General features: G+C 40.6%; 1 protein-coding gene across 2 annotated transcripts in view; it reads right to left on the bottom strand.

The window, feature by feature from the left end:
- Positions 1 to 3,084: 3,084 nt before the first annotated feature.
- Rbbp6 (RB binding protein 6, ubiquitin ligase) overlaps positions 3,085 to 12,479 on the bottom strand; it is a 34,508-nt gene continuing 25,113 nt past the window's right edge. The window contains exons 14-18 of one of the 2 annotated variants that reach the window (XM_008849208.3): positions 11,194 to 11,262; positions 8,708 to 9,067; positions 8,313 to 8,414; positions 5,719 to 7,473; positions 3,085 to 5,405 (exon numbers count right to left, since the gene is read on the bottom strand). In XM_008849208.3, the coding sequence (XP_008847430.1) occupies positions 3,785 to 5,405; positions 5,719 to 7,473; positions 8,313 to 8,414; positions 8,708 to 9,067; positions 11,194 to 11,262 (3,907 nt within the window). In that variant the 3' untranslated portion in view covers positions 3,085 to 3,784. The remainder of the gene's footprint in view (positions 5,406 to 5,718; positions 7,474 to 8,312; positions 8,415 to 8,707; positions 9,068 to 11,193; positions 11,263 to 12,479) is intronic. The other variant, XM_008849209.3, reaches the window with a different exon arrangement.

Raw genomic sequence — 12,479 nt, forward strand, 5'->3', positions numbered from 1 at the left:
ATTCACTTTAAAAAAGTAGCATCAGAGCACTGGCTGCCTGTGAAGCGTGCTTTTATGGGCCTCTCCATATTTCTAGCAAGCCACTTGTAGGGAAGGATTTGCTTACTCTCTGCGATGCCTGCTTTGGTTGCTGGAATATGAATAATACACATTTCTTTGGAGCTGAGCATAGTTTAGTCATAACCACAGTTCATAAAATCTGGAATGTAGTGACTATGGAAATTTGGTTATGCCACTGCTCCCTCAGGTGGTGGTGGTGGACAGGCAGGAACCAAGGAAACAATTTTAAAAAGCAGCCTATCTTGAAGAGTAGCACTGCAGCAAAGGACATCTTGGCTACATCAAACAGCCAAGTCTAGGGGCTTGAGAGATGGATCAGGGGTTAGGAGCATTTACTGTTCTTGCAGAGGACCAGTTTGGTTCCCAGCACCCATGTCAAGTGAATCACAACCTCCAATTCTAGGAGAGATCCAACCCCCTCTTCTGGCCTCCTCCATAACTGCACTAACAAGTATCCCTTTCCCCCTCGCACATACACATTAAAACCACAAAACAACAACACAACAAAACCAACAGCCAAGTTCGAAAGGTAAGATGCAACATGGCCTTTCAGGGGACCAGCACAAACAAGGTAGTCTATCATCAGCTACCTCACACAGTCCGAGACAGGTTAGGTCTAGTTAGGCACTGGCTTGAGTAGCAGAGGTTGGACTCAACCTTCAAAGGCAGATTTTCCTGCTTAAAATCACATGTAACATGAAGGGCCAGGGTTTTTTTTTTTGGGGGGGGGGGATTGATGAATGATATTTTTACCTAGCTTGGCAATGCAATTCATTCTAATAAATTATTAAGTACAGTTCTAAAAACTTTCTTAGTTGCCATCCAAGAAAAATGCCAATGTGTACTCGAACATATGCTGAATTCTTTAAAACTGACTTTAAAACTTTTCAAACTCTCAAGTGTGATAACACTGATATTGAAAAACAGAGTTTCTATTCATTGTGATTCATGATTTAGTTTTGGGTTTAAAAGGGTTTCAGTTCTCATTTCAATGAGAACAGACAATTGAGAGATCACCTAGTCACCTTTCTATAGAGGAATCCTCAGGTCTTGCTGAAGACTACAAAGTCTGTCAGAGGCAGAGCCAGTTCTCAGAGGTGCTCCAGAAATGTCTGGATTGCATAAGGCAGATTCCTATCTCAATGACCTTGGGCCACAGGTATTTTTAAGGGTTAGATGAAGTAAAGCACCTAGCAGTGCCCGGCAAAGTAAGTACTTAAAGTACTTTTATGGGCTCGAGTTGTCTAACTTCCACACACAGTAAATGCAATTTTAACATCTTTTGTGTTGTCATGTGTTCCTAAGTGTGGCTGCTTGGGTACCAAAGCATGTGTGTGGAGGTCAAGGACACACTCGGGTACCGGTCCCTCCCTTCCACCTTCAGTCAGTCTTGTTTCTTGCACACAGGTCCACAAGCTTCTGGGGAATCTCCTGTCTCAACCTCCCACCTTGGAGGAACATTGGGATTGCAGGTGCACATGCTATGTCTAACTTTACATGGGTCCTGGGGATCCAAACTCAAGTCTGCCCACTTACACAAGCCCTTAAATATTTCTTAAAATTCCTTCAAGGTTTTAATTTTTGTTAGGCAATATTCAACCTAAGTACAGGGTCGGGGGTTAGTGCCACCAGATGGAAAGAGGGAAGCAGGTTCTGTGGACACTGGCATGACTGGAAAGGAATGGGTAACAAGGAGTTGAAACCTCAGCCCAAGGAACCAACGGATGGAGCAGGGAAAACAAGCTGTTGAAATTTTAGAGCTCTTCACTGGAGAGAAATACTTCTAGGTGATTTTAAACTCCAGTAAACTGTTACAGGTATGGGGCTGCAATTAAAGGTCAACTGAGCTTAAAGAAAGACAACAGATAACATGACTCACGAAATTTGATAAAGCCTGTTCTGGGCACCAAATCCTTCGTGCATGTGGGAAACAGGATCCAGAATTTTAGACCTGATCAGCAAGAGCCAAGTATAATCTAGCCGGATTATCTAAAGGTGGGAGGCAGTAGGGCTGGAGCACTTTAGGACATCTCAGCCCTGAAAACAGGCATCTGGGAATAAACAAATGAGCTTTCATCAGCACAACAAAGCAGAGTGCCTCAGAGTTGTGTGATGCAAAAGGCAGCATTTCCAAAATGAACTCAGTACCAGTGACTGTCATGCATGCAAGCAGTGCTTGAGTTACTTTGTCTTTAAGTCACTTACTTAAAAATTTATGTGTAAGAGGGGTGCTTTACCAGAAGGTGGCATCTGATCCCCTGCAAATGCAGGTAAGGACGGTTGTTGGTGGCCATGTGTGTAGGGAACCAAACCCAAGTCCTCTACAAGAGCAGCCAGTGGTCTTATGACTCTCTCTCCAGACCCCTCAGTATTTTAAATGTTAAATGCCACCTGAAAAACCACATCATTCAAGGGGCTGGAGAGATGGCTCAGCGGTTAAGAGTACTGACTGCTCTTACAGAGGTTCAATTCCCAACACCCACAAATAGTGACTAGTAACTGTCTGTAAGGGATACAATGCCCTCTTCTGACCTCTGCGGGCACTGCATAAGATTGGGTACATTTAGATACATGCTTGCAAAACACTCATACACATGAAACAAAAATAAAAATTAAAAAACACATTTACATGTCGTTATATCACTGACGGCTGAGAACTGTCAACCTCAGAGTGCCACATACACAGCACACACAAAGGCCAATGATTCAGGGCACACGAGCTAACAGAAGCACCTTACTGCTTGAAGTAAGTCTTCCTTCTGCTTCTACTACCCAACTCTGTGCCCTAATACAGCACTTGAGGATCACAATACAACTACTTTCTTTACTAAATATGGATTAAGACAACCGCTATTCATGCCACCATGCTTTCTAAGTACGCTGTTAGCCTGGAGCCAGATATTCTGTGAATAGCTTTTTGTTTAGGGTTTTTGAATCAGTCATGGAGAAGACTCATGACGGTCTCGCACAGTACTGCTTACTTTAGTGAACTGCGGAAGATTGGACAGGCCATAGCTACTCACTTGGGTTAACTGCATTCGGCTTTATTGAGGAATTAAGTCTGCACCTAGCAGTTTTTAAGAAAAATATATGGCCAGAAAAGAGGCACAATTCCTTTATCTCTGAGATTGAAGCCCATAGAAACAAATCTACCAATCTTCTAACTGCTGTACACAGACCTACATTTCTTTAAGGAGATATACAATTACTGCCAGCCCACTCATGAAATGCACTTTCAATGCTTAGAATTTCATATATTCAATATAGCTCACATTTGAACATAGTCTTTTAAGTAATGCAGATCTTCAACATTTGAAAAGTTTACTGAAAACTTTTATTGTAATCAAAAAGTGACATAACGGGGCTGTAATGAGTTCAGCAAATCATTCTGCTGATATTTTAGAACTGGTATCAGCTTTTGCCAGGCAATTAAAAAAATTCAAATGTGAAAATTTCACAGTAAACTCCACCCCAACTAATTAATGGTGGTTAAAAATAATAGGCCCTAGCAAAACCTCTCATGTTACATGGTCACAACTCACAATTCTGTACAAAAGTTCGTGTTATAAAGCTCTGATGTAAAAATCAAATAATCAAGCAGCAAATATTTTAAGTGCAGCACAGGGTCTTCCATGTCATTATTTACAAGGCTTGAATCTCTTTACATTATAACAAAGTTTAATACAGATGACTTAGTAATTAAGTCAATTAAAAACTCTGTCCTTCACACAGGGACAGATTTCACTTTTTGGTCATCTTTCTCCTTCTCTTTCTCCTTGTTCTTCTTGGACTTCTTTTTCTTGTGTTTGTGTTTTTGGCTTTTCTCCACCTCCACCTCGGTGCCTGCGTGCTTCTTATGTTTCTTATGTTTTTTATGCTTCTTGTGCTTCTTCTTCTCCTTCTTCTTCTTCTTCTTCTTGCTGTCCTGACTCTCCGCCGAGCTGGCACTGCTACTGTGGCTTCGGGTCTGGCTGCCGGAAGGGCTGTGACTTCTACTCGGGCTAACGCTGGGGCTGCTCTGACTCTGGCTCCTGCTGGCACCCACCTGGCTGGCAGTGGCTGCTGCTGCCACCGCCGCTCCTGCTGCTGCTGCAGCCACAGCCGCCGTGGTGGCGGCTGCAGTGACGCTCAGGCTCTCCCTTGCTTTCTCTACCGTTTTATCTTTCATGTCCTTGGAGATGCTGCTGGCAGTTTCCTCTTCTTTCACAGACACATTACTCTCGCTGTCACTCTCGTTATAGTCTGGTTCAAAAGCAGCTTCATCGGTCTCTCTAGTCAAATCAGAGGAAAGTCGAGAGGAATGACTCAACTGGGGCTTGGGCTTAATAGTGTTCTTGTCCACCTGTCCGACCGGCTCTTTCTCAACGGGAGGGTCTGGTGGGTTGGGTGTGCATGGTAATTTGCTACCAATGGCCTCTTTCGTGTTCCGAGCCTCTGCTGTATGCTTTTCCCGTTCCTTACCAGGGTTCTTTTCTACAGACTTTGTCTCTTCACAAGAGCGCTTAGTATCGTAGGTGGCTTTATGATCATGGGGCTTTTTGTCTCTTGAGGGACTAGAACTACTTTTTTTGGACTCGGTCCCCTTTTTAGACAAATCTCTCTCTTCCCTTGGCTTACTTTTCTGCCCGGACGAAGAGTCTTTACTCCGAGAAGGAGAGTCTTTTCTCCTTGTCAATTCATTTCTCTCATCTCTCCGTTTGGAACTGGAGTACTCTCTGTTGTCATACTCGGTTTTTTTGTCTCTACTGGGAGTGAAGTCTTTATTTGATGAACCCCGACCAGAATCATGCTTCTCTGAAGCTCTGGGCTCTTTGGAAGATTGAGAGAGATTTTTAAAATTTCCTTGTTCACTCAGACGGTCCAAGCTGCTCTCCTTCTCTGGCTGACTGCTACTCTTCTTCTTGTCAGGGTTTTCCTTCTCTAACACTGAATGGTCTCGATCTTTGGTCTTCCCCTTTTCACTGGATGTAGAGCCTTTTGAACTTTTCACCTCATGCTGCATAATTTCGTGGCTTACCTCCTTGGTGAGCTTCTGAGTCTTCTCTGACTGCTCACTCTCTTTCTCAGGATACTTGACTGTGGCTGATGGCTTACCAGCAACATTCTTTATAATACTAGATGGCTTTCCTACACTTGCTATAGGTTGTGTGGATTTCACATCCTCCTCTTCAGATTCAAAGTCATCTTTATCCCATTTGGACTGAGGAACCTGGATCATAATAATAACATCTTCAGCAGGAGCTGTATTGTCATTATTATATTCTTCCATAGTTTTAATGACAGTTCGCTTTGTATCTGTTTTTTCTTCAGATTTCCGCACAGGACTGCCTCCAGTTGAGCTCGTACTAAAAAGAATGAAAAACCTTTTAATAAAGAAGTTATCACTAATGATAAATGCAAATATATAAATGCTAGCTTAAAATGACCAACTTCCTTTTAGCGTTAAGTATTCTGCCCTAAAAAAACCCAGACATGATCTAAAACCAAGGGTGCTCACCTCTTCCTTCTCATCTTAGGACGTTGCCTATTCTCTGAAGATGAGTAAGCCAGTTTAATTCCATGACTAACAACACTTGGAAGTAACAAAAGCTCCCCATGGAGAATATGAGAGGGCATCGCTTCCCCGAAGGGACACTGCACCCACCCACCGTCAGATACCTGGTGTAATCCACGAGAGTCGAACTAGAGCCTTCAGCTCCAGCTACTTTCCGTTTGACCTTTCCTTTGACTTTTTCCTGTTTAATTTTGCTAGATGTGGACTCCGATTTCTCAGAGGGTTCTTTGGAACTAGCTACACTTTCCGTACTTCCAATCTTTTTCCCAGTTTCTCTGTTGAGTTTGATTTTTTTGGCTGGGGCAGTTGATGACGCACTCTTGTCCTTTTCTGGGGTCCGATCCAGCTTTTCAACATCAGCTTCCATTTTGCGCTTTGGTGATGGTTTCACTATTTCATTGCCTTCTACTTTAGAGATTTTCATTGACGATGACTCAAAATCTTTATCTACTCCCTTCTCTTCAGTTTTTCTCTTTCTTTTTTCTCCCTTGCTATCAAGGGGTTTATTTTTCTCTGGCTTCTTGGCCTTTTCTTCCTTACTGGCTGGTTTTTCTGATTTGACATCTTTGGAATAGTCCTTCTTCACCTTCTCCTCCTTGACTGGCTTTGTCTCCTGGTGTTCTTTAGCAGATTTAGAGTGTGCTTTCCTGGGGGTGCCAGTGACCTTGTCATCCTTCTGAGAGGATGAAGATGGTTTCACAGACTCGGTCTTCGGAGCCTCCTCTTTGGCTTTTTTAAGCGGAGGTTCAGCTCGAGGAGATTTTTCACGCTCCCCATCGACCTTTTCTTGGGGCCCTTTAGCGGGTTTTAAAATGTTTTCTTTTTTGGATGCAGCAGATCCATCACTTTTCCGTTTGGTCTTGTCACTTTTTGCTTTTGGCTTATCCTTTTCTCTCTTGTCTTTTTCAGATACTGATTTGAAAGTGATGGATTCTGCATCCATTGGCTCATCTCTAACAGGTGTGGCATCATCTCTACTGGGGAGGACAAATAATGCGTCAGTCTTATTTTCATCCACACCTGAAGATTCCCTGGATTTCCTAGAAGTCTCCAATAGCTCCGGGTTCAGAAAGCTTTCACTTTCGTCCCCCTTTCTTCTTTTTCTGTGTTTCTTGTGCTTGTTTCCTTTACTGTCTCCTGGAACGCTTTCGCTCTCCTTCTCTTTTGATTTTGTATTGTCTTTCTGATTGTGACTGTCTCTTGTTGAAAGCTTTTCTGGATAGTTGCCACCTATATTTCGACTTCTATGACTTTGTCCAGCAACATAGTCTTCTCTGCGTCCTCTTGTGAAGGGGGAATTTCTGATATTAAGAGGCAAAAGTCTCTCTGGAGAAAAGTTCTCTCTGTTTGCTGCGGGTCTAGGCTGTGCTCCAACAGTATAGCCTTTGTAGTATTTCTCATACCACTCTCGGTATTTTCTCTCCCATTCTCGGTAACGCTCTTTTTCAAATGGGTCTCTAAAGTCGACACTCCTCCCATAGTAGGCTTTCATATCATATGGTGGCGGAACTTCTCTGTATCTATTAAAATATTCACGCTCTGTTTCTCCTTGAGGTACATTACGTTTACTGGGAGATTGTCCCCTAAATGCTTGAGGAGATCTTGATCGTGAATGATACCGTCTATATGGAGGTGACCTTGACCGAGATCGGTGATACCCATGAGATCTCGACCGGGAACGGTAATTTCGGCTCTTGCCTCTGCCTCTTCTGGGGTAGGGGGGTGATCGTGAATAGGAACGAGAATGTGAGCGGCTGAATGATCGAGAATAAGAACGTGACCGGGTTGATCCAGACCTTGACTTTGAGTAAGTGTATGAACTTCTTGAATATGATGAACCACTGTAGGGAGATTTAGACCTAAAAACAGAGCAATAATTGATAGTTGAGAAACATACACAAAATAAAACTCTCAGATTCTATTCTCTTCTCAGTTTCATCTTTCTTTGTATCAAGTCTCACCCTAGATGATTAAAGAGGTGGTTACCTCTACTAGAATGGAATCAAGTGCACAGATCAGAGCAATCACTTGTTACAAACAAAAGTGAAGCCTTAACAACTAGAGTGGAGTGCATTAGTGTGCTGTGCGTTTCATGAGCTTATTAACATCAAATAAATGCCAATTAACTTTAAATTTCACTTCCTATCTCATCATTTAGGTAGGAGTCTATTTTTTTTTTAATCCTACACTGGCCAACAATCTAGCTTTAAAAAGAACCACATTTTAAGTTTAAGTCTAAAAAAGAAAGTCTTTTAAACAAACTTCCAGGGAATTTTTGTAATTCAATTTTTTTTTTCTATCAATAAAGCAATATGTATCCTACCACTATTTTATAATCACACAGGTTAATGTTCCAGCAAGAAGCTGTAGCCTTAGGGTAAAGGGTGTTCAGAAATGTTCTTTAGCTATTCCCCTATTTCTTTTCTTCCATAAACATTTCCCATTTACTTGAGACTACAAATAACTTCAAGGGACAAGGGCAATTTAGTCCCCAGAAATGCTAGTTCTACACAATAGAATTTACACTGAGACATCATCTTAATAAACATACTGGGGAATAAGCTGCATCTCCATTTCTATAAAACTAGACCGAATCGGAAAAATCTTGTAAGTGCAGTGTTATTTATATCCATAGGTAATCCCTGGATATTCAAAGTCCCATTTGTAATTCTGTTGTGAAGGCTTACAAAACACTAACCTGGAAAATGAGCGCCTACGCTCCTTTTGAATCTTTTTGTATTCCATCAATTCCTTAGCAAAATCATTTGTAAACTCATCTAGCTTGGACTTTTTCTTTTCCCTAGTAAAATAAAGTTAAAGAGTGAAAGTTAACAAAAACCATTTAAGAAAACTAACAAGACAAATGTAATTAGATCATGAATGAAATGAATGAAATTGCCATTAGTTTTCCACTTTAAAACTACAAATAACTAGGTATCCCTGAGGAAGTTGCTTGTATGGCTTTGGTTTAAAATTTTTAGGTGAATTTCTTATACTAACTGGAAACACTGGAAAATGTTTCCAAAATACCTATTTAATGTTACATCAGAAAATGAAAAAAAGTGTATAATAATTTTAAATGGAAATACTCACTCTTCTTTGAGCCGTCGCTGCTCTCTATAGAACTCTTCCCTGGACAAAGGTGGGGCCTGCGTTGTAGGGATGGCATTTGAATGAGCAGTCTGCACTCCTGATGATGCCCAAGGTGTTGATAAATTGGCAGGAGCTGGAGGAAACCCTGGAGGAGGGACACTATACCCAGCAGGTGGTGGCTGGCCAGGAGGAAACTGAGGAGAAAACTGTGGGGGAGGAACACCTGGTGGGAGAGGAAGTGTATGGGGAGGTGGATACAAAGGAGGTGGTGGGACAGGCACAAAGACTGGAGTTGCTGGTAGTGATGGGCCTTGAGTCCTCTGTGACCTTTCGCTGTGGTGTCGCCCACGGTTTATACTTCTGGAGAAATAAATTCCAAGAAATAATTATTCTTTTAAATTAAATTCATCTGAGACAAATGAGCTTGTCTTTTTCTATTCCTAGTTATTTTCTAAAGTCTATATAAAAAAACAAGAGTCGGGCATGGTGGCAAACGCCTTTAATCCCAGCACTCAGGATTAAATCAACTATTTATCTAGTTTAGAAATGCAGACACTCTGCAAAGCCAGATATGAGGACATAAGTCTATAGTCATAGCTACTCAGGAGGCTGAGCTGAACCACTGAGTTCACAAATTTGAGATCAGTCTGTGATCTCAAACAGCAAGAACACAGCTCAAAACCAAAATACTCTCAAAATAATTGTATTTCAAGATCCTAATTTAGCCAGGGGTGGTGACACAAGCCTTTAATCCCAGCGCTCAGAAGGCAGATCTCTGTGAGTTCCAGGCCAACTGGAGCTACAGGGAGACTGTCTCAAAAAGACCAAAAAAACCAAAACAAAACAAACAAAAAAACTACCCTTAAGATCCTAATTTAAATTTTTAAAATTTATTTTTTCTTTATGTGTATGTGTGCCTAAATGTATGTATGTGTATGTACCATGTGCATGCAGGTGCCCTTGGAGGCCAGAAGAGGGCACTGGATATTCTGGAATTAGATTTATAGGTGGTTGTTGAGCTGCCCAATGTGGGTTCTGGGCACCAAACGCTCTTAAACACCAAGCCATCTTTCCAGCCCCAAGATCCTAATTAAAAAAATTTTTTTAAATTTTTACTTTTATGTTTGTGAGCATATTAGCTGCATGTGTGTAAGTGCGCCAATGTTGTTCAATGCCCAAGAATGTCAGGAGATGTCGGATCCCCTGGAACTGACAGTTGTTAGCCACCATGTGGGTGGTGGGAATCAAACCCGAGTCCTCTACAAGAGCAGTCAGTGCTCTTAACCGCTGAACCATCTTTCCAGGCCCCAAGATCCTAATTTTTAAGGTCACTTCCCAATTGACATGAAACATTATCTTTTGAAGAAACTGACAGGTTACTGTGGATGTGATGTATTTCTCCCCTACATGTCTTTTAAAACCAAAAGTTTAAATGAAAAAAAGCCACTGTAACTACTTTTTATTTGAGGTAATAAAGACTATATAAAGTATAATACTAATTTTAATATTTATAATTAACAGAAAATCTCAATATTTTCTCTCAAAAGATTAAGAAGACCCTAACAGTGCTAAAGTTTCTGAATTGTCTCAAAGCAATTGAGTGGACTTCTATTAAACTAAATCTCCTTGTCTTTTCTTAAGGAAAAGAGGTGGGAAAAAAACTGGGACAGAGAGGAATTCAGTTCTTCACATCTGGGAGTTCAGTTTGTTAACTTTTCGTAATCAATGTCCTGCAGTGTGCTGATATGGACAAAGTAATGTAATCACTGGAAGGAATACAAAAGATGGAGTCCAAGAGACTGGGGAGATGGCTCAGTGTACTTGCTACAAAAGTGTGGGGAGCTGAGCGCAAAACCCCAGCACCCACAGAGCCACGTATGCCTGTAACCCCAATGTTGCAAGGGGCAAGACGGGAGGATTGCTAGGGCTTGTTGGACACTAACCTAGCTCCAGGTTCAATGAGAGATCCTGTCTCAAGTAGTAAAGTGTAGAGTGATAGAGCAGGATACCTACTATCTTCCACTTGCCTCCATGAGCACAACCCACCCTCCCTACACACAAAGATGGAGCTCTATAGGCCATTATGATAAAATGCAATTTATGCTTTCCTAATCTTTCTTCCTCCCTAGACAGGGTCTTGCCATATCATCCAGTCTGGTCTTGAACTCACAATCTTCCTGCTTCAGTCTCCCAAGTAGGATTACAGGTAGGTATCATGTGCAGCGATATTTTTGTAAACCTACTCTAAGTAGACTTTATTTTGCCACCTGCTGGGGACTAAACCTAGGGTCTTGCACATGTTAGGCAAACAACTGACTACCAGACTATAATAATCCCCAGTTTCTAAATTTCTTAAAGACAACTACTGAATCTATTAAGAGAAGAAATGAGAAACAAAATGGCCCTCTTCATCTAGCCATTTCTGTGCTTTAATTTCTTTTTGTATTTTCTCATGTATCGTTTTTTAAGAGTTTTAGCATGCCTACCTGTAACAGCTTCTCTCTCCTCTTCTAATTTGCTGTGGTGGAGAAACCAGATACCCAAGCTTGTTGGAACTGCACAGGGTAAAAAAAGATAAAATAGGCATGAGTATTTCTCCATGGGTTTAATATACAACCTTTCAGTGCACATACATTATCTTAATTATTTTGAGAACTTTTTCCTGTTCCTGTACTTTAAACCTGTTTCAGATCAAAGAGAACTAAGCAAATATTACATTCACTTAAAATTAACTTATTTTTTCAATTAACTATAATGATAATGTACCCCTAATACAGAATACTTTCTATTTTTAACTAGCATTCTACAAATACGTCTGCAAACATACTGTTTTAGGAAAGGAAAGGACTGTTTAGTTTGCAAAGCTCTATCCACGTGATTTACAAGGTGGGTAAGCCTTTCCAGTTTTACAAATGAGAAAATGGAGGCTGAGGAGGAATACACAGGTTCACGGTTATGTAACTAGTGAAATGAATTCTGACTCAGGTCTGCCAGTATAAATTTCATATTCTTTCTACTGATTCTCCTAGTCTTTCATTCAGTGTATCTTTTCTACAAGAAACTTGGTTTAACTAACAAAAAGATCAAAAGTTTTTAGAATATAAATCCCATAGAACTGTCTGCATAAATAAAAATATTTTAAGAACTATTTTTTTCATGCCATAAAGGAGCCCAGAGACCAAAGTTCTTTTTTTCAGGACAGAAAATCACATCCTATAGATTTTAATATGTAAAAAGACTATTAATAAGTAGGAAAAAAATTGAGGAACTTTGTGTGTTGAAGACATTCATCTTATAATCTATTTACTAAATCAAATTTTGGTCAACATTAGGGATAAGAAACAGCTTAAACTTTTTGGAAAATAAGATCCTGAAAACTTAAAATATAGAATCAATGTATTTAGTAATCTGAGGCCCTGTCAAGATCCTTATAGTAAAAAAGCAGAAAGGAATCTACAATTTTAGAAAAGAATTCTGGAAAAGAATTACACAATGACCTTTGAACAATGTGGGTTTAAAGTTCATGTTCACGTTATTAGTAAGGCAAGTCAATAGCAGATTCTTAGTAGTAAAGTTATGAGGAGTCAAAAGGAATAGGTCAGATAGAGATGAAGCTCCATGGTACAGCACTTTCCTAGCATGCTGTCACCCTAGCCTCAATTCCCAGTACTGAGGTGGTAAAATAAAAAATAAACAAGAAAAATAAAAATACAAGTTATAGATAGATTTTAGGGTCAGTGTCCCTACATTCCCAAATTGTTCAAGAGTCAAC

The sequence above is a fragment of the Nannospalax galili genome, unplaced genomic scaffold, assembly GCF_000622305.1.
Source record: "Nannospalax galili isolate Female #2095 unplaced genomic scaffold, S.galili_v1.0 scaffold84, whole genome shotgun sequence".
Taxonomy (NCBI): Eukaryota; Metazoa; Chordata; class Mammalia; order Rodentia; family Spalacidae; genus Nannospalax; species Nannospalax galili.